At 43.4% G+C, this 26,962-nt stretch overlaps 1 protein-coding gene and 1 long non-coding RNA gene across 3 annotated transcripts; one reads left to right on the forward strand and one right to left on the reverse strand.

The window, feature by feature from the left end:
- The first annotated feature begins 10,727 nt into the window (after positions 1-10,727).
- Positions 10,728-12,077, forward strand: LOC146579607 (uncharacterized). Its single transcript, XM_085263807.1, has 2 exons — positions 10,728-11,449; positions 11,780-12,077. The coding sequence occupies exons 1-2, from the start codon at positions 10,748-10,750 to the stop codon at positions 12,065-12,067; spliced, it is 990 nt and encodes a 329-aa protein (XP_085119933.1). The 5' UTR covers positions 10,728-10,747; the 3' UTR covers positions 12,068-12,077.
- Positions 12,067-26,725, reverse strand: LOC146579608 (uncharacterized). Of its 2 annotated transcripts, none has more exons than XR_014890630.1 (5): positions 26,508-26,725; positions 23,227-23,338; positions 19,844-19,904; positions 15,753-15,867; positions 12,067-15,638 (listed from the first exon to the last, which is right to left on the reverse strand). It is a non-coding gene; the product is annotated as an uncharacterized LOC146579608 (long non-coding RNA). The 2 variants fall into 2 exon arrangements; XR_014890631.1 differs by having other exon boundaries at positions 15,740-15,867.
- Positions 26,726-26,962: the final 237 nt, after the last annotated feature.

The following is a 26,962-nucleotide window of genomic DNA, read 5'->3' on the forward strand; positions in this document are numbered from 1 at the left end:
ATATCAATTTAAAAATCCTGGGTTACGATGTTCTCGAGAACGTCAGTGAGGCCCAGCAGTGATAGTCTGGTGATAAAGTCTGAACCACAGCAGGTTAAAGGCTGTTACACACCAGACGTGCTAATGCATCCACACCATCCTCCAGCCTCCACCTCTGCTGCTGCTCCACCCACACAGCTGAAGACGAGCAGCATCATCGTCTCAGCTGAACACAGCACCTGCAGAGAGGGAGCAGCAGAGTTCTGATGAGTCTTAACAAGCCTCCTGACAGCCTTCATATTAACCAAGAGTTTGACCGTCATCATCATCATCATCATCTGGAGTTAGAGCTGGATCCAGTGCACTGAGCTCAAGGAGGACTTTAACTTGGACCGTGTGGTCAGCTGACCTGAGGTTTCTTTCTGATACACCCTGTACAACATATCAGACAGTAAAAGGATAACACTGGTGTTTTTTTACACAACACTTTCATTTAGACGGGGAGACTAGAAAGTGATCTGCTCTGTAACCTCCTGAGCCTCAGCCAACAACACATTAGCACATGTAACAGGAGCTGCTTTAGTTTTGTAACTGCTTTCACACACAAACAGTTCCAGTGTGGATCATGTGCAGTTGTTGACCAGTAATACTGAAGAGAATCACCCTGTGAATTTAAACATAAAGCAGTTTGCTCCAAATTAGCTCCACAGCAGCACTTGTTTACTCAGCGCTCCCACACAGCCCTCAATAAATGTTAAGACTTGAATCGTTTTGATTTCCACTCCTGAGGGGAAGTGAATGGCTGTGGTTTGAATGGCTGTGGTTTACACTGCTGTGAAGTAACGTGCTCTGCTTTGTGCTGAGAATATACTGTTGCTTTTACAAGCCACACAGTCTCAGAGCAGTGAGCATGAACCAACAGATGGGGCCCAGCAGGAGAACAATGAGCTCAAATTAAATTAATCTGAATCACAGTTTTACAAACTCTGTGTTTTAAATCTAAATGCAATGATTTGGAAATCTCATAAAGTCACAACACAGAGACGGACTCATCTTGGACTCTCTGCTCCCGTGCAGTAAGTGCAGTTAATAAATGTCAGGGAGTCTGTCTGCCTGCTGAGTCAATATGATATCAGTCTGTGATTGACTGGGATCAGTTTGCAATCTATTTCTGATAATCCAGCAATGAATGCTGATAAACTGTCAAAGTCAGTGAGACTGAGCCATTAGCTTACCTTAAAGTTGTTGTAAGATAAGATAAGATAAGATAAGATAACCTTTATTAGTCCCACACGTGGGAAATTTGTTTTGTCACAGCAGGAAGTGGACAGTGCAAAAGTTATGAGGCAAAAATTAGAATACAATAAGAATAAATACAGTACACAACTGTACAGAATAGAATAAAATAAAATACTATATACAGTAGAATAAAATAAAATAAATATACAATAAGATAAAAATAGAATACAGATACAAATACTATATACAACTGAGTAAAAATACAACGATGACAGAAAGGATTATTGCACTTAGTATTATTGCATATGTATGGATGTGTGTGCTTGATCAGTTAAAGTCTTTATTATGGAGTCTGACAGCAGTGGGGAGGAAAGACCTGCGAAATCTCTCCGTCCCACACCGTGGGTGCCGCAGTCTCCCACTGAAGGAGCTGCTCAGTGCTGTCACAGTAGGTCTTTACCCTGCAATATAAAGTGCTTTGCCTACCAAAAATTAAAAATACTCAAATGAACTGTTTGGAGTTAATGGCCTGAAAGGCCTCGGGTTGAGCCAAGTAAAATGATTTGTACAGGCCAGCGAGAGGTGCTGTTGTGCTGTTGTGATTAAACAGGGAGCGTTTCTCCAGCTGCTGACGTGTTTTTAATCTCAAATCCTCTTCCTCACTATAGAATCACGGTGTTAGCGTCACATTCTTTTTTTATTTTTTTGGTCAAAATTTTTTCATTTTATTTTTTTTTATTTTTTTTTTTTTGGGGGGGGGGGGGGGGGGGGGGGGGGGGCACATGAGTTTCTGAATTTGAGCCCGTGGGCTCTTTTCTGACTGTTTCCTCGTGGCTGCGTGCAGCGGGGCTAGGGGAGGGTCTGTGCTGACGGACGTGGGTTACTGACCTGGTAGCCTGTCTGCCCCTGGGTGGGTCCGGGATGGGCGTGAGGTTCTGGGGGCGCTCCGTCTCTGGGCTGGGGCCCTGGTCGGGCCTCGGGGCCTTGGGTCCTGGTTTGTGTGTTGCCGGGGTTGTGGGCGGGTGGGTGCATGGGGGCCCATCCCTGGCGCATGATGCCGCCGGTGTGTCGAGCCACCTGGGGGGCTCTTCAACTGGTGGGGGAGATTGTCACACCTTGCAGGAGCTTTCCTCTCCTCAGGAACTCTCTGCAGGAGGGGGAGATACAGGAGAGGTGGAGGAAGATCTCAGCCTGGGCGTCTATCGTCTCATGTAGTCTGGAAGATGAGTGGATGGGGGGGTGGGTGCAGTTTTCTCTGTGGTGGGGTTGGGTGGACTGTCCCGGGCTCTGTGGGGCCGGGGGGTGCTGCTGCGCTGGGCCCCGATCTGGATGGGCCTGGGCCTCCTTTCCCTGGCGGGTCGCGGAGTATGGGAGTGCCTACTGGGGTCAGCAGGGGAGCTGGCCCCAGGGAGGGGTCACTTGCCCCTCCCTTCCTTCCCTCCCCATCTCCAGCTGCCTCCCTCTTCCCGCTCCACCACAACCACCCACACATGCAGGGCCTTGGAGTAGGGGTATGTCACCAGGGTGAAGAGGAGGCTACCCCCCCCTCTGTCCCCTTCTGGCTGCCTCTGCCTCAATTTTATCCCACAACTTAGACATTCACATTACTCACACTCTCATTACACATACATATAGGATCTTGGGGGTGGGCACGATACACGGAGTCCAAAGTACCATCAGGGTGTACACTCCACCCCTGGCGTCGTTGCCCACCTCTCAATTTTAAATACACGTAGACATTGAGGGCTATCAGGAGGGACCATGCGCTTACCTGCTGCTCTCTGGCAGGTAGCTCCATGTCCTCCTGGGTTTTAAATGCACCTTAGAACACACATGCATCAACACTACAATGAGCGGGTGGAGGGAGGTTTGGAGTCTTCTCTCACCCCCGTTCTCTGCGGCCTGCTGGAGCGGGGGGGCTAGGAGGAGTTGGCCGTCCGACTGCGGTCTGGAGTGTGGGGCCTCCCTGCTGCTGCGGAGTCGGGGCGGTCTGCCTCTCCCCACCGCAGGGAAAAGGGTAACACCACCTGGGTCTGGGTGCAGTTCCCCCCTCCAGGGGCAAGGGTACCTAGACCCGGTTTGTAGAGTACGCTTGGGGAGTGTGATCGTGTATACAGCGTCTCTTTATGTCTGTCTCCACGTTGGTTGAGTGTGGAGTAAGTGCATATGAGAGCATGAGGGTGGGAATGGATGTTTGTGTCTGTGTGTGCCTGTATGTCTGTGTCTATATGTCAGGTTTGGTATCAGACGCCACCTCTCTGGGGACATCTCAGGCCCTCCAAGGTTTAGAGGCCTATCTCCACCCACCACCTCTTCCCCTGCCAGTGGCGGACTCCCTCAGACATCGGTGCGTTGGTGGTTCTTTGTGTCTGGGGGTGGGCGTCCGGGTACACACCGGCTTACTCCTTGGCGGCCGCTTATCGGGGCCTGGAGCCTGGGGCTCGCTCGGGCCACTTCGGAGGTGGGGTGCCCCCGGCCTCTCGGCCTGGGGCTCGGTCACTCAGGCACAGCTGGCTGCCGGCGGAGCTCACGAGTGCGTCACTGCAACTCCCCCTGGCTTCTGCTCCGCGGCTGCTGAGTGAGCCCTCATCTGGGACTCTCCTCAGCTCTTACTGGGACAGTGGCGCGGCTGCCCCTCTGTTGGTCTTCCTTGGTCTCTTGTGTTCTGGGGGCCTCTGGATGTCTGGAGTTTTGATCTCCTCCATACCTGCTTCACACCCTGGAGGACAGGGCTGTGGCTCCCCACACTCCCTAGCAGATCGTTACATGGAGAAACCTTTGGAATACAAGCGCGCTGATCCACACAGGTATGCACACGGGTGTTCACAGACGCGGACTACAGCTTTCTTGGCTGCTGCCTCAAAGCACATTGTGCGCTGTCTATCTTGCGTGCTGCACAATATTGTTTATTATTTAGTATCTACTGATATCTACTGCTAGCTAGTTTATTGTGATGGTGCTTTTTTTTCTTACTATGTTGCTCTTTGTTGTTTGCTTTCTCTTCTGTTTTTTTTCTCCATACAGGTGACCCAGGTGTTTTTTTTTTTTTTTGTTTGTTTGTTTTTCTCTCTTCCCCCCCTTCTCACCGTCTCTTCTCCCCTTTGGTTTTCTTTCTCTCCCTCTCTTTCTTTCATTCTTTCTCCCTGTCCTGTCCCACAGTCATGTCTGTCCCGTTTGTAGCAACTGAAAATAAAATAAATTCATAATTATAATAAAGGTCAATCAAATGGACCAATATGGCAAGGCCATGATGATCCACTTGGTAAAATAAATCCGCTTGGCATCTTTCTTGGCCTTAAGACAACAATTCTGATGGCTATAGATCCAAACGGGACACAAAAAATAAAATAAAATAAAATAAAATAAAATAACCTTTCTGTCAGTGTCATTCATTACTAAAAGTATTCCCCTAAACAATGAAATGAATGCTAGACATGTGCGATACACACATTAAAAACTAAAGCATACACTTTCCACTTTTACTGCAGCACAAAAAACATTAAAAATACTCAAATGAACTGTTTGGAGTTAATGGCCTGAAAGGCCTCGGGTTGAGCCAAGTAAAATGATTTGTACAGGCCAGCGAGAGGTGCTGTTGTGCTGTTGTGATTAAACGGGGAGCGTTTCTCCAGCTGCTGACGTGTTTTTAATCTCAAATCCTCTTCCTCACTATAAAATCACGGTGTTAGCATCACATTCTTTTTTTATTTTTTTGGTCAAAATTTTTTTATTTTATTTTATTTTATTTTATTTTTTCATTTTTTTTGGGGGGGGGGGCACATGACTTTCTGAATTTATAGTGTATTTTCACTTTAATAGTTTTCCCCATGTTAAGTAATAGATAAACAAATTAACACTTCAAGCAAAGAAAAGTTTTTTTTTTAAATGCTATATTCTGATTTCTTATTTTTTGACGCTGGAAAAAAAAAGAAACCTAAAATAAAAAGACGTTTTGGGTGAAATAACATGAGTTACTCTCTTGTAATTGTAATCACTACTATAACTTTTTAATTGTTTATACATTAGTACAGACATGTTCTTTCATTACTGCTGCAGTATTCCTCCATCATGTAACTACAGGAGCTGTACTGCGCACACTGACACTTACTTGGAGGTGAACCTGCTGGATGTGGAGGTCCTGGGCTGGTGTGGTTACACGAGGTCTGCGGTTGTGAGGCCGGTTGGATGTGCTGCCATATTCTCTGAAACGCCTGTGGAGACGGCTTATGGTAGAGAAATGAACATTCAATGCACGGGCGACAGATCTGGTTGACATTCCTGCTGTCAGCATGCCAATTGCACGCTCCCTCATTGCTTGTGGCATCTGTGGCATTTTGCTGTGAGACAAAACTGCACATTCCAGGGTGGCCTTTTGTTGTGGGCAGTCTGAGGTACACCTGTGCACTACTCATGATGTCAGATCAGCATCCTGATGTGGCACACCTGTGAGGTGGGATGGATTATCTCAATATAGCAGATGTGCCCACTACCACACATTTGGACTGATTTGTGACCACTGTTTGGGAGGGATGGTTATATTGTGTATCTGGAATGAATTTTAGGTCTCTACGTCCATCCCATGGAGAATGGGAGCAAAAACAAAAGTGTTGCGTTTATATTTTTGTTCAGTGTATATTCATTTACAGCGAGTACTAATCCTGCCTGTTTCTACAGATTTGCAGTCTTTCCTGTTTTCTTTGCGCTTTGTAAAAAGCTCAGGTTAGCTGCTGTGTGCCAATAAAGTTTTGAGTTGGTAACAAAGTGACGCTCTAACCTGATGCAGATTACAGTCATGATTTTATTCATTTTGCACATTAAATGACTTCAAATGTTTGATGGAATAAACACTGAAAACCTTTAACAAAAGCACATTAAGATAAAATGAATATACAACAAAGTAAGAAGCATTAATCTGCTGCCATAATCCCAGTTAAACCTGAAGCTTCATCTAAACTCAGCCCAGGTGTTTCTCTGCAGTCGGCTCTGTTATCCTGACAAAACTGTTTCCAGCTAGAAAGGCTGCAGGTATTTGTGTGAAATAAAGACAGCGAGGGAAAAATTCACACCAAAGACTTTTGAATAAATAACAAGTGAGGAGAAAACAATGAAAAGATACAAAACATCAGCAATATACAGCTTGTAACAGAGCAAACAGGGATGTAAAGGTGACTTTATCAATGAGTGCTTGTAAAGGTGTTAGGCCACACATGAAGCTGTCGGTGTCTCTGAGTCACCGTCCTCTCTTCTTCGTGCTGACAGCATCACACGATGTTGTTCAGATTCCAATAAAATGATCAGATTTGCACAACAAATAAATAACCAGAGTTTTTGTTCAACATAAAGATCTTCATTTATTTTCCTGCCTCCTCTCCACCCTGAGAAAGGCAGGACTCTGCTGACGTAGTAGGCGAGGCCCAGGGAGAGGAGGGCGATGACCACCATCAGCAGCAGCAGCAGGACCCTCCAGAAGCCATCGTCCTCCACAAACTCCTGCCAGTTGGTCCTGATGCTGGACAGGACGCCCTCAGTGCTCTGCAGGGTCGAGTTCAGTAAGGAGCAGCTCTGCATCACACACACACACACACACACACACACACACACACACACACACACACACACACACACACACACACCATTAACATTAAGACTCAGTTAAACAAGCTGAAAAGATAAATCAGCACTAAGATCATTAAACAAACAACAACAGAGATTATTTCAGTCCTAACTTCCTGAAAACTGCTCAAGGGTCTGAAGTTGTTTGCAGCTGTCATTCCCAGTACAAATCTAAGCACCCGTGCAGTAAGTACAGTTAATAAATGTCAGGGAGTCTGTCTGCCTGCTGAGGCTCAGTGCCCTCCTGCAGAATTGAGCTCCTGAGACCGAGGTCAGTCCACATCTCTCCAAGTGTCACTCAGCCTGTCAACAAGGTGCAGCCAGTCCACAGCTCTCAGTGGGAAACGCTGTGCTGATGGACGTTAATGTTGCCGATCAGCAAAGATCAAAGTCTAGAGGCAGGAATCACCAGACAGCACACGACGGGATCCTATCACCTTACTTCACTCATGATAGTATATTGTTGCATTTTTGAAACATTTTGCGATATTCTGAGTATTGCAAAAAAAACACTGTGATTTATCACTTTGTTTCTGCAAATTATGTCCTCAAAGTTAAACTTTGTCAACATCGGTTTCATCCAGTCAGATCAACTATTTTTGCACCAAAATGAGACGATCAAACACACCGACACTGTCAACAAATCCTGACATAATTGCTGCCACGAGACAGTCAATATGATATCAGTCTGTGATTATTGTAGGTCTTTACTCTGCAAGATAAAGTGCCTTGAAGCAGCTGTTGTTGTGATTTGTTATGAATTAGGAGGCAGGTTTATCAAACTGAGTGCGTCCAGTGCTCCATGGCACTTGTGTTGAGATGATTTAATGTGAGTTTACTCGGCTAACGTGCCTCATGATGGAATCATCATCATATGAGAGAAAACAGGAGGAGCATATATATTTCTGACTGTCAGATTATTCATTGGGAGCATACTGTGATTGATTTTTATGTGTGTTTTATTAAGTTTTGTTTGTTTGTTGGTGTGCATTTGTGCTGAACTGTGCTGTTACACAGAGAGAAGTGTGACCATAATATATCAGCTCTTTGGTAAGAGTAACAATAGCATGACTGAAAGTACATCGCCTGCTGCTGCTGCTGCTGCTGCTGCTGCCTGTCAGATGGGGGGGATCACACTTTGGCAGGAAGTCGTTTTATCCTGTTACTGTATGTGTGCTGAAGAAAAAACAAGTAATGATAGGATGGTGCTGTAGTTAAACATTTCACACTGACAGAGTTGCAGTGATTTAACCCACTTGAGACCAAAGTGGGCTGTTTGTGGCCCTCTCTGCTCTACAGTTTCCCCTCAGCAGGCTTTAACAGACCACTAAATAACTGTGTAAACAGCTGGTGCTGTGGTTAATGTGGTACTTAACCATGAATGAAACTACTTAGAGAAATAAAAACACTACTCAATGGCACCACCCTCCTTTCTCTCTCTCACACACACACACTGAAGAATGTGTTTGAGTGGGGTCTCAATTACAGTCAGCTAGAGTTTTGGCAAATGTCACTTTAAACCCCAAAGCGGTGAGCATCACAGGCGCTGTGAAATTGAAACCAGCAGTGGCTTTCTACCTTTTCTAGTTTTTAATCAACCACAATTCGTCCAACTCTAGGTGATGATGTAACATTTCCGCTCTCACAGAAATGCAATCGACACCTGCAAGACAACATCTGGTCACCTGATCGCCTCTCACTGGAAGGCAGGAGCAGATTATCAGGACCAGCTGATTTAATGCAAAGATCAAGGACGTTAAAAGTCTGAGTGTGACAACAAGAAGGAGGAAGAAAGTACACCAGCTGCACTGAAACAGATTCACTCTTCAACATAAACCTTAAAGGTATTCTCCCACATACACAGTAAACAATTCAAAGTAAAATCACACAGTCCAAGGAGCCTGTGCACAACTGGAAACTGTCAACCGCACACATTCAACTACACACAATGAAGAACACAGCCTTGTTCAACAATAAGACAGAAACCACACAGTGATCACAAATGTGACTAAAACAAGTTAAAGTCTCATTTAAATCATCCAGAGATTATTTCCCTGGGTCTGTGTGGTTGCTGTCAAAGCTCCACCTGCTTTATATTGAATCTGACTGTATCGTCTGTCCTCCACCCAACCACACAGGCCATCATCCTTCCAGCTCTGCTCACCTCCCACTGTCCAGCCCCTTCAGCCCTCTCTGAAGGTGAATCCTGGCTGACCTCACGTCTCTCCACCAGCATCAGAGCATCCATCATGGTTGCTGTAACAGAGAACAAACACAAACCACTTTGTCAAATACAGAGAAACACCTGCAGGCCGACCAGCACAGACAACCACACACATTTAAAGCAGGGTGCTTGGGTCTGAGTAGGACTATGGTAAGTCTCACCACAGTGAAACAGACTGACAACTTTCAAGGAGCTCATTATGAAAACTCAAACCACTAACATACCACAGTCACTTTCTATGAAGAGTGAGCGCAAGATCCCTGTGGCTTCCTCGTGACAGCAACATGAGACTGTAGCAGTGAGGCTAACTCTAACATTAGGGGGAAACCAAAGCTTAGACTGTAAGTGTGCCTTTTGTTTCCTCAGCTCAGACAGCTGGCTGCTGGTGACCAGTTGGTGTGAAGGAAGGATACAGGACAAATCTGAGCTGATCTTACTTCTGTCCACATAAATGTCAGAGTTTTAATGGCATTGTGCTAAGTCTCCACGTCTGTGCTATTAATGGCAGCTTCTTAAAGAGCCTGTCAGGAATACCAAAGCACTCAATTGTCAGGGGTGCTTTGCAACTGGTGACTCAGTGGGCACACAGCCAGCCTCCTTGTCATCACTAATGACCCTGCTAGGATTTCCTGCAGCCTCTCAGCCACACAGAGGGAGTGTGGCTCTCAGCCAACTCCCTCAGTGTGGATATGATATCACCAGGTACACCCGCAACATTTTTTAACATTTTGTTTTTCAACAGCATCAAGACTGACGGAGTGTGTTTGAGATAAGCTCACAAGTGTCACAGATGACACATTTGGCGTTTTTTTGCTGGTTTGTCGGTAGCAGCTCCTGAAACGCAAGACTGCCACACATCTGTTCGACCAACGCCAGTAGATCTGGAGCTAAAATGATAATAATAATAATAAAAACAACAAAACAGTTTACCTGAAGTTATGCAGGAGTATCCGGGATGAATAAAAGACTACTGAGTAACGTCCTCATGTCTGTAGCCGGTTTAACGCACATACTGTGCGGACATTTTAACATTTTCCGCTCTTTGCGGCTCCCCTCTTTTCACCGTCCAACATAAAAACTAGCTAACCGGAGCGCAGCACGTCACTTTCCTTTTCCCTTCCTTTTGCCTTTTTTGACCCGTTTCTACTAATAATCTTTATTACAGTGAATAAACACAATAAACTGCATGCATTTAAAGTAAAACGCAGCTGATTGTCACAGTTAAGTCAAAACATTTATTAGCACATTTAAAAACAGCAAGTATTGACTGTTGACCAAAGAGCTGTAGTCTAAAGAATAACATAACAGTACAATAGAGAAAGTCTCTATATTGTTCATGATTAAAGTCACACAGACGTTTTAAAAAGAAGACATGCTATAATATAGTAATATAGACCGTAATACAGTCATTATTATTATTCTCATTGCGTCTGCGTGTGTTGTAATGTTATGATGAGGCTTCTGTTGCAAAGAAATATCATCATTTCCCTGTCCTCTCCTCTACTACACTGATTAGGTGATGGGCCCCGGCAAAACTACGGTATGAGTAACTCAGGGAGTGGTGAAACCATTCGTGATGACAGGAATGCACACTTCAAAACCTGCTTCGCTAGGCGGTGCTGCCTCTGCTTACGCAACATTCTCCTTATTTAAAAGCGCACGACCTAGGCACTTTACCTCCTCTTTCACAGGATGAAGACTCTGAGCTTCTTGTGCATTCTTCTATTTTTATGCAGCGAGGTTTTCGGAAAGTTGATCCAAGCTCCTTTAGGAGATGACGTTGAGTTTCTGCTGTCAGAGGAGTGCCTGAAGGGACGGGGAACACTGAATCTACGAAGGAATGATGCCAGCACGGAGCTGATCGCCTCCCTGGAAAACGTCTGGAAACCCGGACCACAACATTCACACCGCGTGAATCACAGAGGGCTCTCTCTCATCCTGGACAACGCAGATCTGAACGACGAAGGGCTGTACGAGTTTACCTGCAACGGCAAAGACTTGGAAGCGATCAAGCTGGAAGTATTTGTCCCCTCTGAAGTTGATGTAACCGAGGGCGAGGATGCCACACTCCCGTGCCGCTCCGGCATCGCGGGCCAGTCGGTGAAATCTGTGCGCTGGAGGACAAATGGAAACGCGGTGCTTCAGCTGGATGCTAAAACAGGGGGGATCACATACGGGGAAGACGTTGACACAAGCCGGGTGTCGATATCATCAGAGTGGGACCGACAAGCAGACCTGTCCCTCACCATAAAGGGAGTCCAGCAACAAGATGAAGGAGTTTATTACTGTGACATAGACAAGCCAGAGAGACACCGATCTGCTGTCCGCCTGCGAGTCCACCCTCAACTCCCCACAGCAGCCGGTAGCACACCTCTGCCTACAACCACACCGACGGTAAGTACACCGACCACATTTAAATAGCTGCACACTGAACAGCAAGCTTTGATGGCTCGTTATTGGCGCATCTGAATCTGGCGCCACTCTGCCAGATTTGCAGTCAGCGCTTCGGAGCAGTGGGTCAGTGTTTGAGTGGAGGACAGTGGGGTGATGTCACAGCACGCAGGCTTTCCACCAACACCTGAATTTGATGCCTTGCATAGTAGATAACATAACTGCACAGAAACATGTATTGTGTTTTTGGTTTGTTTAAATTTACGCTGGCTGAAACCTTCGTACAAACCACACTCACTAACATGTCTGGTTCCTGTTTTCTTGTCCTCACAGCCATCAGAGTCCTCTGATAGGACAGGGATCACAGTGATCACATTCCTTGTAACAGCAGCTGTAACATCTGGGATCGTTGGTCCTCTGGCTTTCCTCTTGGGCCGGAAACGGAGGAGAGAAACGAGAGATGAGGAGACCGGAGCCCAACTAAACGGGTGCCATACCACCAATCACGACCAGTCATCAGGAGATCAGCACGTCTCTACAAATGGCTTTAAAATGCCACCTGATGCTCCAGAGGAAATTACCCTACTGCCTAATGATAATAACAACAATGATAATGAATAAAAAAATTAAATAAACATCTTTTTTAAATAAAGGAACTGGTTCTTTTACTTGGAGATGCTCATCAGTGTCTCCATGTCTTCCTATCGTGTCTAAATTCACCGTCTGTGTTTACATGTATCAAGTTACACAGTATCTGCACACCAGTAACTTCAGTAACTTGGACCATAAAGAAAAACAAAACACACAAACACATACACGTTTGTGTTTTATTGATTTATTGGTGTTTTCTGCCAAGAGGAAATAATCCGTTTATAAACCTCTTATAAGATTTAATTTTAGATTATAGGTTGTAGGATGAGGTGGTGATGGAAAACTTCAGCGACCCAGAACGATCACAAGAGGGCAAAAAGCCACAGGAAACGAAAGCTCATCGCATCTGTTCTGAAACATTTAGACTTAATGAGAAAACATTTCAAAGAATCAAATATGGACAAGCATAAGTAAAGTTTGGGATTTTCTTTCTGTAGTATGGTTTCTTGGTAAGCTTGTCCTTGCTAAAGCTGTGAATCTCATTCATTCACTTATTCATATTTTAATAAAAATTCCCAGTAGAAGGAGCACATTATGGCAGGTGGGACTTGTGCTTTCCTCAATTTCCAGAGGAAGTAGAAGCGAGTTTGAGCCTCCTTGGGCAGCGATGTGGTGCTGTGAGACAGGGAGGTCCTCGTTCAAGCTACGAACAGGCAGTAATTTAACAGCTATAAATCAGGAGGAGAAACGATCTCAAACATGAGGTTACAGCCAGCATCTCTGATGGATATAAGAGGTTTTATTTGCTGACAAACTGATTAAATTGTCTAAACTGTAGAAATTAGGGACACACACAAGAATGATTCTTTTCCCTTTGAATGCCTCTGTGGAGAGTTTCCCAGTGTAGCCCAACAAAGACAAAGGTTATTGGAGGCAAATGGTTCAGGAAACACCGAGGCTGTTACACACTGGGAGAAAGTGTCTGGACCTGATCCAGGCTGTTCATGAATCAAAAGCAAATGAACAGACACGCTCGTTTTAATCCTCATTTCCTGAATATGCCTTCAGGAAAGACAAAATAATGCTCATGTTGTAAAATGACCAACACTTTCATGACAGCGCAACCAAATGCAGGACACAGAGGCAGACAAAGTCAAATTAAAAGGCGAGACATTTATTCGCTTTAAATAAAAGTGTGAATCTACACAAAGTTCACCAAAACAGGGTGAATTCAATTAATCACCTGATAAGGATTTCAGATACAGCTAAATAATACATCTACTTTATTTCCATAAAACCCTCCCTGTCATATTTATTTTAAAAAAGGGTTTTTTAAGGTACTTTTCATTAAGAAGTCAGAAACTATTTTCAGTCAGCATTAAGGACCCCAACACAGATCACCACTTTACAGACTTTTTATTACCATGTAAATATACAAAAACACAGCTTTGTGATTCATTTTTGACACTGGTGCTTCTTCTGCCCATGACTGTAGTGAACATCAGGCTCTGGCTGTTCAGTCAGGTCCAATAGAGCAGGGGTGTCAAACTCAAGGCACACTTTAGGTCGCGGGCCAAACAAGATAAACATTTATTGAACACTAAAACAATGTTTTTTTAAACATAAATAGGAATAAAAACAGACAGGAATATTATTCCAGATTAAATAAACTTAAAAAAAGAAACTTTAACTTTAAATGTTTTGTTCTTCATAAAAATATATCCTGTCAAAATTATGCAAGTTAGAAATATGAACATGCTGCCAAAACCCCAGAAAAAATAAATGAAAGCAAACACAAGGTTGGAGCCGCATGTAGACGGAGCTGGGCACTGCTTCAGGAGTGGAACTAATAAACTAATAAACTCTTCGGGCCATTCAGTGTCGTACTTTGCCTGAGTGCATCATTACACTGCAGCTCCATCTGAATCTGCACAGGTGTAGTTCAGCAAAGTGCGCTGACTTGGTTCAACATTACTTGGCAACAGAGAAAGTGAGGCAGGTTGCACTGGTGACAGCTTCACTTGAAATGCCTTCACCGCATCATACATGCCATGTCCATGAACTGACAGGTTTCCTTGCTGAGCTCAAAAACTCTATTGAGAACTTTTATCCCAACTCAGCCAGCGGACCTCTGTATGATGAGGAATGTCGGCAAACTCTGAATCTATTTCCCACATAAAAGACTGAAATTGACGGTGATTTAAACCTTTAGTTCGGATAAAATTTACGGTTTGCGTTACGGCGATCATTATATGCTCCATTTTTAGGACTTTACCACCTTGCGTTTCCTGGTGTGTGATGCAGTGATATGCTGTTAACTCACCGGTACATTTCTCCTCCTGCATCTTTACTCGCATCCTGCTGACTAGTCTGCTTTTTTCACCGCACAGCACCGGCGCTCCATCTGTTGTACGTTTCACGTCAGTTACACTTTGACATATGTTTTAAAAAATGTCTTTTCCTGTCGTTGTCCCGTGCATCGATTTAATGTTCAATATTTCCTCTCCACGGATGAAGATGGCCAGCTGTGCAATGTCCATCATGTCTGTACTTTCATCCACAGCAAGAGCGTATGCAATAAAGTTTTTGCTTCTTTCACACAACTGTGTTCTTAAATCAGTGGCCATCTCACAAACCCGATCAGCAATCGTATTTCTCCTCAGGCTCACATTTGCCAAAATCTGCGTTTTGTCTGGACACAAGACGTTGCACACCTCCATCATGCAGCTCTTCAGAGTGGTAGCGGGCTGATGTGGCTTTCTCCTCTGCTACAATAAAACTTGCTTTCACAACAGCTTGACTTTGTGATTTTGCTCTGGTGAAAAATGTCTGCTGAAATGTCAGATTCTTCTTCATTCTTCTACTTTCTTTATTTTCTGCTCTGCATTTAGGTTTTTCAGCTTATCCTGACGTTTTGTCTCGTCTTAAATTAAATTCCTTATACAGCCACATTAGCTCCACTAATAAGACACACGGGTTTACCAGTAATGTCTGTAAACATATATTCAGTCTCCCGCTGGCGCTGAAAGGCTCTGCTTTCAGAATCAACTTTTCTCTCCACCATTGTGAGCGGCTAGCTTCGCAAAAAGTTTGACTTGATTGACGCGGAAATGTTCCCAGTTAGCCTAGCGTTCAGCAAAGAGGCTGCAGCGCTGCATTATGGGATCTGTAGTTTGTACATTATTAGCACCTCATATCGCCGGGCCATGCATAACAATAATAGTACGTCTATATAAAATGATCTCGCGGGCCGGATATAAATGTACACCGGGGTGGATGTGGCCCGCGGGCCTTGACTTTGACACATGTGCAATAAAGGATATGCTGTGTGAGGGAAGCTCTTCACTGATCTTCCATTTGTAAGAGTAGCTCAGGATCAGCAGCTGTTCTGCTTTGCCTCAGTAAATGCTGTCAACTATCCAACCAACCAGGGTTTACATCATTACAACCGCAGCAGCAGCAGCAGCAGGTACAAATGACCTCTGAGTGCATACAGACTAAACCTGACATTAACATTTCCTCTAACACACTCACCTCTTCAACATCAAGTGACCGCAAAGTGGAAAAGGAGACCAGCTGCAGAGCAGAGTGATGGTGAACACTGGAAAAAAGAAAAATACATTTTATCTGTTTAATTTAATCACCATTCATTCATATTTACACAGGATTTTAGATGTGACATAATATGAGATAAACACTAACAGTGACGGCTGACCTCAGAAAGTCAGACGAGGGACTTTCAATAATCCTGCTGGTCGCCACGGTGACCAATTTATGGCCTCATAAGCCACAGAAGCACAAAGAGGAGGTCAGGACTCAGAGCGAAACTCCTGCAACAAACAAACAAACACGTGTGAATCTCAAGTGTTTGATGGTTTTCAAAGTGAAAACTCAACTGAGGAACGACAATCAGGGCTTGATGCTGTGAAACTGCAAGAATGAAACATGTAAAAACAGATTTGGCACTGCAGGGGCAGCTCACACATCCTACTACCTCACCTGCAGTCAGCCTGAAATCCAGAGCCACACCGCTGTACCTGCCTCTCTCTTCACATGTTGCCTCCGATGAGAATCCTGACACCCCTCCCCGCCCCAACACTTTCACTGATGACCAGGTTCAGAGGCAAATGAGGAGACTCATGATAAGTTAGCAGCGATGCAGGTGGATGCTTCTTTGGTGTCCTGGATTGTTGATTACCTGACAGGAAGACCACAATATGTACGTCTCCCACAGTGTGTGTCTGACAAAATGATCAGCAACACAGGGGACTGTCCTCTCCCCCTTCCTCTTCACCCTTCAGCCACTGCACAGAGACCTGCCATCTTCAGAGGTTTTCTGATGACTCTGCGGTGGTTGGATGCATCAGCAGGGATGATGAGTCAGAGTACCGGGCTGTGGTCGACTCCTTTGTCACGTGGTGTGAGCAGAATCATCTGCAGCTCAACGTGGCAAAGACCAAGGAACTGATCGTGGACTTCAGGAAGACCAGGAAACACTTGACCCCTGTTTCAATCCAGGGGGTCAGTGTTGACATTGTGGAGGACTATAAATACCTTGGAGTACACATTGACAATAAACTGGACTGGGCTAAAAACACCACAGCACTTTACAGGAAAGGCCAGAGTCGTCTCTATTTTTTGAGGCGACTGAGGTCCTTCAACATCTCTCGGACAATGCTCAGAAAATGCTGACCACAACGTGTCTGTTGTGGTCAGTGCGATCCTCTATGCTGTTGCATGCTGGGGGAGTAGAGGGTTGCTGATGGACTCTCTTAAGGTGGTGTCGGAGAGGCGAATGTTGTCCAAGATAAAGACAATGTTGGACAACTCCTCCCACCCACCCCGTGATGTACTGGTTAGCCACAGGAACACATTCAGTGAGTGACTGAGATTACCAAAAACCACCACTGAACGACACAGGAAGTCATTCCTGCCTGTGGCAATTTCCCTGTACAACTCCTCCACCTAACACACTGTTTATTGCAATAGCTACACCCTTTTTACACATTCAGCACAGCTTTGATCTTAATGTGACCGAGTGAGTCATTTGTGAGCACAGCTGTTTAGTTATAGAGTGTGAAGAGAAGTCTTGTGCCACTCCTTGTTTCTTCATATTTTGCTTCAGAGCAGCCAGACTTTGTCATTTTCCAAGTGGTCTTGAGTGATTGCAACATTCACGTCACATCTGTATCTGTATTCCTGGAAAACTATTTATACACTGATAAAACTAAGGGTGGATTCTTTTAGAAGATCCTCAACATGAAACTCCAAACGGTCGCAGCAGATGGCCCCGCCCCTCCCTGAGCCTGGTTCTGCCGGAGGTTTCTTCCTGTTAAAAGGGAGTTTTTCCTTCCCACTGTTGCCAAAGTGCTGCTCATAGGGGGTCATATGATTGTTGGGTTTTTCTCTGTATCTATGAAGCGCCTTGAGGCGACTTATGTTGTGATTTGGCGCTATATAAATAAAATTGAATTGAATTGAATGGAAACCTCACACTTCATATACAGAACGAGAATCACAATTTGAGTGTTTTGCCTCTGTTCCTTCAACAATAGTTCTCTCTCTCTTGCTGAAACAAAGGAAACAAATGCATCCTGAAAAGATGTGCATAAATAAAAACTGTCCAGGAAAGCTCTCAGTGAAAGCCAAACTGTAACAAACAGAAACATGTTCATTAAATGTAAGGACCAATACACTTATACACTTATACTTATACACCAACACTAACACACACTGTGAGTCCCTGAAGTTGAACAAATTAACATCTGCATCAATGTTACACTCCAATCTGAGCCACCAAGCAGCAGGAAAAATAAACAATGGTATATAGTGAGCGTGACACAAAGCATATGAACTATGCATGAGTGTAAAATGAGTGGAGTAACTGGTTAAATATATTTGATGTGCCGGTTATGTGCACACTCACACTCCCTGTCTTCGAGGCAGGCTGGAACCTTAACATGGTTTACACTGTTTTGATTACAGGGATGTGGTTACATGGTGACAGCGCAACGTGAATGCTGTCACTGACTGAAGACAACATGTCCTGCTTCACCCTTTTAAATGAACAGCAACAAAATGCACAGATCATTGAATTCTGCACTCATCAGTGCCAGTGCTGCTTTTGCTGCTGTATTTGTTATATTCTTTATTAAGCACTAAAGTAGGTCAAGTCAAAAGTAATCTGAAGTAGATGTGAAAGAAGTTCAAGGGAGAGTGCACAGAGACTAAAAAAAAGAAAAAACAGAATCAAAGATAAAACACAATCAAGAGTTTGCTGAGGTTTCACGTTTTGTTGAGCCATGTAATGCAAACAAGTGGTACACACTTGAGAACTGAATCTCTATAGTTTCATTCCTCATATCTGGGTATTTTGCAAAGTTTGTTTTCACTGCCTGAGGCAAACATACACTGTGGACAACAACCAGACTGTGATGACACGAGTAAAGAGAAACAAGCAGGCAGTGAAGGTGAACCAAGTGTCAACAAATGCACACTTCGACATCCTGGAATGAGTGGGGCATTTATGAGTACAGCTATACAGTTACACAGTGCTGTGCAAAAGTCCTGAACCACCACTTGTTTCTTCATGTTTTGCTTCAGAAGACCCTGCATTTGTCACTCACTCACTGTGACTAATCAAATATCCCCTCTCGAGTACCCGTCCTTTATGATGCTAAGAAGAGGATCATCCTCAGTTGATCCTCAGGATCAAAAACATGATCATCAGGATCAAAACTCAAATGGGGTTTTGTGTTTACTTGTGCATGAATGAACTGATGCTCCTCAGCAGTTTATGCAAATAAAACCACATTTTAACTGTGTGTGAATGCACAGTATGTGCCAGCACACAACAAAGAGGTAATGCATAAATAGACCGAAGTCACTCAGCTGCACAGCACTTAGTGAATGTTCAAAATGTCACTAAATCTGCCCAATTTTATGTTAATGTGATGTTCAAACTGTGAAGGATTCCTATCCATCTATAGTGTGTCTGTAGTATATGCAAATAACTTTCCCTTCAGTATTCACTCCACTGCAATGACAGAATCGAGCCAATCAACCTGTGTTTCACGTTTCAACTGCACGTTTTGGTTAAAAGTGAAACAAAGAAATGTTGAAAGAGGAAACAGAGAAAGGAAGACGAAACTTCTTAAATGTTGCGCTGTTTGAAATTCTGCAGTAAAATTGCAGCTTTCTAAACCTAAAATAATGTTCTTAATTTTCTGAGATGAAAACTCTGAAAATTTCTCTGTAATTAATGACTCCAGACTAACTGGGTGGGATTTACTACAGAACCGGTGAGTGTAACACAAAGCATATGATCTATGCATGAGTGTAAAATGAGTGGAGTAACAAGTTAACTTTAAATATATTTGATGGTGTCAGTCATGTGCACTGACTCACACTCCTCGTCTTCAAGGCAGGCTGGAACCTGAAGCTTAGTCTAAACTTTACACTGATAACACCCAAACTGTGACAGTGCGTGAGTGAAGAGAAACAAGCAGGCAGGAATGTGAACCAAGCATCAACAAATGAGTTCAAACAAAGAAGTGTGTTCTTAATTTTTTTGAATTAACAACACACTTTATTCAGTATTTGTTCCTATATTGTTGTGAATAATATAACAAAATTTGTTGATATATCCTGATAAAAATAGCGCCCTAAATTTAAATCACAGAGCAATCAATCAATAGGCAAAAAGATGTCGCCTGCTTTACTACCTTTATGATCAATGCTGGATTTTGTATTACACATAAAGAAAAGGGCAGTTCATCAAAAGAGAGAAAGCACAAGATTTCTTACCAGATGTTGATCGTCAGCCTGCTGGACACTCTTAAGTCAGTATCAGAAGAATCCAGCGTACCTGCATTAATGAACAAAGAGGTCAAATGTGAAAAGCTTTCCTAAATACTGCAACTAAAGTCCTCTGTCTAAAACAGAAACTGCTGAGTAATCTCAGCATTGGTCATAGGGAATTTCACATTCAAGTGAGTGAACAGAGACTGAAGCAAAAAGAAGAAGAAGAAAAGGGAAGATGTGAACGCTTATTAGGTTACACAGAAATTCACACACACTCCTTCCAGCATTTATCTCAGAACAAATATAAACATCCAGCCAGCTCTGCCTAAACTGGCTGCCCCTAAAAGACTGCATTACCACCACGAAGGGCAAGTATGTATTTCAGCATGTAGAAACAGACCAATAAGACCTACAGTGGAGTAAACTGTGTACTTGCTTGTGTATCATAAAAACTGTCAAAGGAAGTTTCTGTGTAACCAGGCAGGTTTCAGTCCTTCACACAGACATAACTTGACCTGCTGCCAAATTTGCACTAAAATGATCAGCACTGTTCAAGCAGCAGTTTTACAGTCAGGACGTAGATCTCTGAATCTGGGACTTTGCTGGTAAGGGTTACTGGTTCATTCAGCAATAATATGAGTGCTTGAATGTAACTGAAAGTGGAACAAACTGAGGGCATTAGTCGTCTGGAGTCCACTTTTTAAATTCAGGCCATGGGCATTTTGTTCTGACTGTCACAATAACATCAGTGATGGCCCAACAGTGAGGCCTGGTCTCTCCCTCTCTCTACACTCACTTCCACTGCACTCACAACAATACTGTCAGACAACTGACAGGCTGGCCGTCTGCCAGCTGAAGCTCAGTGGACTCATTCAGTAGCTCAGTGACACTAAACTAACGCTAATCTACTATTGAATGACTGAACCACTCAAAGCTACTTCAGTTACATTGTGATTGTAATTTCCTGTTTAAACACCATCAATACTGATAAAAGACGACTCTCTCTCACACACACACACACACACACACACAGGACCATTAGACTGCTGTATACTGTAAGACATCTCTAACGTTTGTGTTTAAAATATGACAGGAACACAAACAGAAAATTAACTAATGTGATCTTTTGTGCTCTCAGTCACTGTTGTGCTGTTTTAACTGATATTAATGGTGATCATCTATCAGTCGTTTAATAGTTTTTCACTCTGTCTTTACATCTGGATGAAAGTCATATCAGCAGCACATTTAAAAAAAATTTCCTTTGGACATTTTACTCGATGGTGCCAGATTAAGTCTTCATTCAACCACACATCTCCTAACCACACATCTAACCACAGTGAAGCAGCAGCATATATTCCCCTTCATCTGTTACTCTTCACTTGTACACATTTGTTCTCACACTTTGATCATTAAGCACCATCTTGAACTTAACAGTACTGTATTTGATGTTATCATAAAATTCTTTATGCACACATGTCAGTTATGAAAAGCAAAGTCATTGTCGTTCTGCAGCAGCCAGTTTGAACCAAGCTTTAGCTGTCAGACAGATGGCCTCACATTTGACTCTAGAATCGAGGGGGGGAAAAGCACGGCTCAACAAATTCACCTCAGTCCACCACATTTCCCCGAACTGAGAGGAAGTCCTCTTGAGTCATTGCCAGCGACATGTGCAGCAAAAATCTGAGAATGTATGCTTGGTCAAGAAATCTTCATTGTACCCAACATCCTAACTGTTATGGTCCTGTGTCGCTGACTCAGCGTTTTGAGTTTATTACTATTATATTCTAGTTTCTTCTGATTTTGTATCAGTCCTTAAAGTTTTTTTGGTTTTTGTGTCTTGTTATACCTGCCTGCGCGCTCTCCCGGCATTTTGTTCATGTCCTTGAGTGTGTGATTGTAAAACTGTACTTCCTGTTTTACTTTGAAGGTCTGTATCTGTTATTTCTGTGTTTAGCTGTCATCATGTGAATTAGGGTCAGCTGTGCTTCAATGCCTGATTGTGTGTGTATTTATAGTGGGTGTCGGACTGTGCTCTTTGTTGGTTCGTCTGCGTTTGACGGTGTTTTGTTCATCGTTCTGCGTCTCGTGTCATGTTTTCAGGTTTGTCTTTAGTTTTCCCAGTATAGGTTTTGGTAGCTTTTCATTCCTCGTTCCCAGTTTCTGCCACTTTGGTCACTTGTAAAAAAAACACTCACTCACATCACAGCCTTTGCATGTTGCATTTTGGGTCCCTTTCTCCACAAATACCCCAGGGCTTGCCTCGGCAGCTGTGACACTAACAACAGAGGGTTTCCATTATCCCCCAAAAACTGTTTGACTAACTCAGCAAGTTGGAACTGAGTACCGCTCTCTGCAGATACTAGATTTCCTGTCAGAGGCCTCAGTCCGTCCAAATTGGCGAAAACCTCTCCAGCACCATCAGGCTGAGCACAGGAGCTCCTCAGGGCTGTGTTCTCAGCCCACTGTTGTTCACTCTCCTGACACATGACTGCACCGCTCTACACAGCTGTAACCACGTTTGCTGATGACAAAACCGTGGTTGGACTCACCAGCAGCAACGATGAGTCAGTGTACAGAGATGAGGTTCAGCAGCTGGCGTTCTTTTTACAAATCAATATTGTTTATATGGACAGCAAATTTCCCCCCCAAAAAAGTGCACATGTAAAACTGCGGTGTTAAGGGATGCGGTTGAAAAATGTGGGCATGCCTAACTTTTGTGCTGGTGAGCCTAAGAAAAAAGTTAGGTGCACCAGTGCAACTGTGGCAAAAAGATAGCTGAATCACTGTGGTTTACACTGGCTGCCTGCTGGGGCTGTGCTGATGGATGTTAATGTTGCAGATCAGCGAATAAATAAAGTGGGCAACTAGAGGCGGGAATTCCCAGACAGCCCACGATAGGCTCCTATTACAATACTTCCCTCATGATAGTAGATTAATGTGATTTATAAACATTTTGCAACATTCTGAGTATTGCAATAAGACAAAGTGATTTATCACGTTTTCACTGCAAATGATGTCCTCAAAGCTAAACTTTGTGAATATCGTTTTGTTTTTTTTTAAGCAAATAAAAATCTAAAAAGTGTGCAGTGCATTTGTGTTCAGCCCCCTGTACTCTGATACCCCTAATTAAAATCCAGTGCAATCAAGATCCTTCAGAGTCACCGAATTAGATAATAGAGTTGACCTGTGTGTCATTTCGTCTCATTATAAATACATCTGCTCTGTGAAGCCTCAGTGATTTGTTAGATAACATTAGCTAATAAACAGGATCATGAAGACCAAGGAGTCACCAGACAGGGATAAAGTTGTAGAAATATCCCAAGAGCATCTCAAGCAGCACTCCATCATCCAAAAATAGAGAAAGCATGCTACAACTGCAAACCTACCAAGACATGGTCATCCTGGTCAGAGAAGCTTCCAGGAGGCCCATGGTCAGTCTGAAGAAGCTGCAGAAATCCACAGCTCAGGTGGGAGAATCTGTCCACAGGACAACTGTAACTGTAAGAGTGACAAGAAGAAAGCCATTGTTGACAGAAAGACATAAAAAGTGCAGTTTACCATGAGCCATGTAGGAGACGCCGCAAACTTGTGGAAGAAGGTGCTCAAGTCAGACGAGACCGAAGTTGAACGTTGTGCTCTAAATGCAAAGAGCTAGTGTGGCAGAAAACGTTAGCTGAAAAACATGACACATCTCAGCTGGTGTGCAGTGTTTCCTCAAAAAGAAAAAAAAACAGAGTAAACTGAAGAAAGTGGAGAACAAAAGAAAAGAAGAAGTTCTACTGTGATAGTTTTAAGCCATGAATTTGTCGATCCTTCTTCCCCATTTTTTAATATAAGAACTGGTTGTTTGGTGCGCTGAGGTTAATGGAAAGTTGTGTAAATCATGTTTGGATTTTTAAACTAATTTTCCACGCCTAATAACAATAACAACATTATAAATGATTACAGTGAATAAGGCTAACAGACCAGAGCAGAAAGATTTACTGCTGCAGAAGCCTCGAGAAAAATGCGTCAAGCCCAAAGGAGACGAGTCAGCATCACACACAAAGATCTCAGCAGGAGCAGACACAAACCTGGCCTTCCTGAAGGAGGACGAGGGCCTGACTGCTGAGAGTAATTCATAAAGAGAGGGGTGTTCACCCACTACCCGCTGGACACAGAAGTCTGTTGAATGCTGATTGGTTGGGAGTTCACGCAGAGTTCACCAGGAACAGAACTACAAACTGCATATGTGACCCACAGCTGTGAGTGTTAACATGCCTGCTGCATCCTGACCCACAGCAAATGTAACATGAACTACTTTCCACAACACAACACAACACAAGCCACACTTTATTATAAACCTCCCTGAACAACAGACAGCACTTCTTTACACAGTGTTGCCTTCATAGTTGAGTGAAGCCAACACTGTGGACTCGTAGAGCCACTCGTCTACAGCATGAGTCAGAACACTAGCTCTCCCTCTCTAGCTTGATCAGTGAGAAAACAAATGTAATCTGAAAACATGTACTTCCACAAAAAGCTATAAATGAACATCTCATGCTGCTGAGCTGTGACTCACAGAAAACTGAAATTAAAAGTAAGTGGGACTATTTCACCTCATACACCAACACTAACAGGCACTTTGAGCGCTCAGTCACTCCATCATTGTTACTCTTCAATATAAACAATGGAAACGCCGGAAAGATAAATGATGGCAGATTTTACTGCAAGATTCTGCATTTGTCAGAAAGAAACTTGACATGCCGACAGAGTTCTACCTCCAAAACAATAAGAAAGACACAGACTGATCTTATGGGCTGAACACTGCTCTTACTGACACCCTGCTGGCAGACTGCACAGACAGTGTGAGCGCCAGATTCATTTTTTCATTAGTTCAAAGTATACAAAGAAGAAAAAGCAAGAAAATTTCTGATCAAACTAACCCACTGATCAGACTTCGATTAAACATCATCATTAAACATCATCCACAGTTCTCAGGGAGAAAATGAGAAACACTACAGATGTTTGTGGTCTAACAAGTTTCATCACAGCACATGTGACTCAGCACAGGAAAAGACGGCTAAAAATCTTGGCTGACCTGTTCAGTAATGACAATCCTTCCTGTGCATTTCTGGCCACTTTTTCCACCACAGCTTTTGACCTTTTTGTCAATAAATAACAATGATCACCTCATTATAATTAAAAAATAATCACCAGTGAAATATCTGGAGAGAGATTGCTGAAATTCAAATAAAGAAAACTACATGACTCAACTACGTGGCACTACATGACACGTAGTTGAGTCATGTAGACTCAACTACGTGGTGCACCACATAGTGCACTATGTGGTGCACCACGTAGTTGAGTCATGTAGACACAAAGAAATCCAGCAATTCTTGATATTTGCATATTGTCACTTTAGTTTGTTATAAGTTATTGAAAGTCACACTAACGGATTCAAACCAGTTTTAGTTAGATAGAATTAAAAGGTGAATAAAATTGGTTGTTCTGTGTCTGTTTTGATCATGTGTGCGTTGCAGTTAGTTTGGCATTTTTAATAACAAGAAATAATTAGAGTAAATAAATAAATAGCCTGGAAAATAAAGGCTAAGCTCCTGGTTGTGGAATTATTGAGTATTAATAAATAGACATGTTCTTCTAAAGTGTTCTTCTACTCTGAGCACTGCTTTCTAGCTAACATTTGCATATGCATCGAAAAGCAACCTGTATCTAGTATCTTGCCCAAGGATATTTTGCGTGCAGACTGGAGCAGATGTTGGGATTAAACCAGTTGAGCAGACAGAAAGAAAGCTGAAGCCTGACCCTGACCTCCAGCAGGCTCCAGGTACTCGCATCATAACCTGGTCCACTCCCTCAGTAGCTTGCCCTGGCACACACATTTGCCCTCCACCATCTTGACCTCCAGCAGGCCCCAGGGACCAACACCCTACCCTGGTCAAGTCCCCCGGTAGCTTGCTATCTTACAACCACATTCCACCACCTACCCACCATAGACCTTGGCCTCCAGCAGGACCCAGGTATCCACATTTAAGCCCCATCCTACTGACAAAAAAAAAAAACCCTCAGGCCCCTGGTATTCAAGAGAACAGGAGTGGCCTGGGTGGGTAAATCGTAGGAAATGTCACAGTGGCAGCAGGGTTTGGTTTGTGGCTCAGCTGCAGGGGAGGGGTGGTCCAGCGGATTAAGGGGCAGTGCTAAGGGGAGAGACTGGTCAACCCAGCTGTGGCCAGTTGGTTAATCGTGTCTCTCTGGTCTTTAAAAACAGTAGTTTTCAGACCAGGGTGGCGACAGTGGAGAACTGAAAGTGACGGCTTGCGCAGCCAGTTGAATAATAAAAACGCTTTAAAATTATATTGCATTAACTTCTTTCTTATACTGGGGTCAGAAAAATTAAGACTAGTTTCAATAAAACCATAAGATACACTAAAAGTGGATTATAAACAGACTTTTGTTGTCGATGTCGTCGTGCTTATTAGCCGTGCTAAGCTAAACATTGTTCTAGTCCTTCCTCTGGTTCAGTTGAAACACTTAACTAGTGTCTCATTAGCTGGGATGTATTTGAGCGGCATCAATAATCATGGGGACGCCTGAACATCTTCACATTTTCTGGATATTTCTCAAAGGTTTTAGCTAGTTAGCCCAAGTTCAGCTAGTAAGATGTTACCTGAAGTCCAGACGTTGTTTCCAAACTGCGGTGTGTACATAAGCCTGGGTATCAACTCTCTAAGGTCGTTATCTCCCTGACCGCACAGACTGTGGGGACAGTTTGTCATTTTCGACTGTTTCTAGCTCACTTTTCTCTCCCAGTCAAATGAACCTGGTAGCTAACGAGAGCAGTGCCTGCTCAGCAGATCACTTCCTGCTGGAGGCGACGTGCCAAGATCAGTGTTTTATTCCGTTTATTACGCATAAAAACAGCATAAATACACGTATCTGAGGTTAAAGTGTAACAACGCCGGCTGTGTCATGTGCAACAACGCATTTACCCATCTATAATAATAATAACAATAACAACAATAATAACAACAACAATAATAACAACAACAACAACAACAACAACAACAATAATAATAATAATAATAATAATAATAATAATAATAATAATAACAGTTGAGTCAT

The sequence above is a fragment of the Mchenga conophoros genome, linkage group LG3 (genome assembly GCF_057382185.1).
Source record: "Mchenga conophoros isolate Kocher_MC1m ecotype Shallow Benthic linkage group LG3, M_conophoros_male_GT1.1, whole genome shotgun sequence".
Classification (NCBI taxonomy): Eukaryota; Metazoa; Chordata; class Actinopteri; order Cichliformes; family Cichlidae; genus Mchenga; species Mchenga conophoros.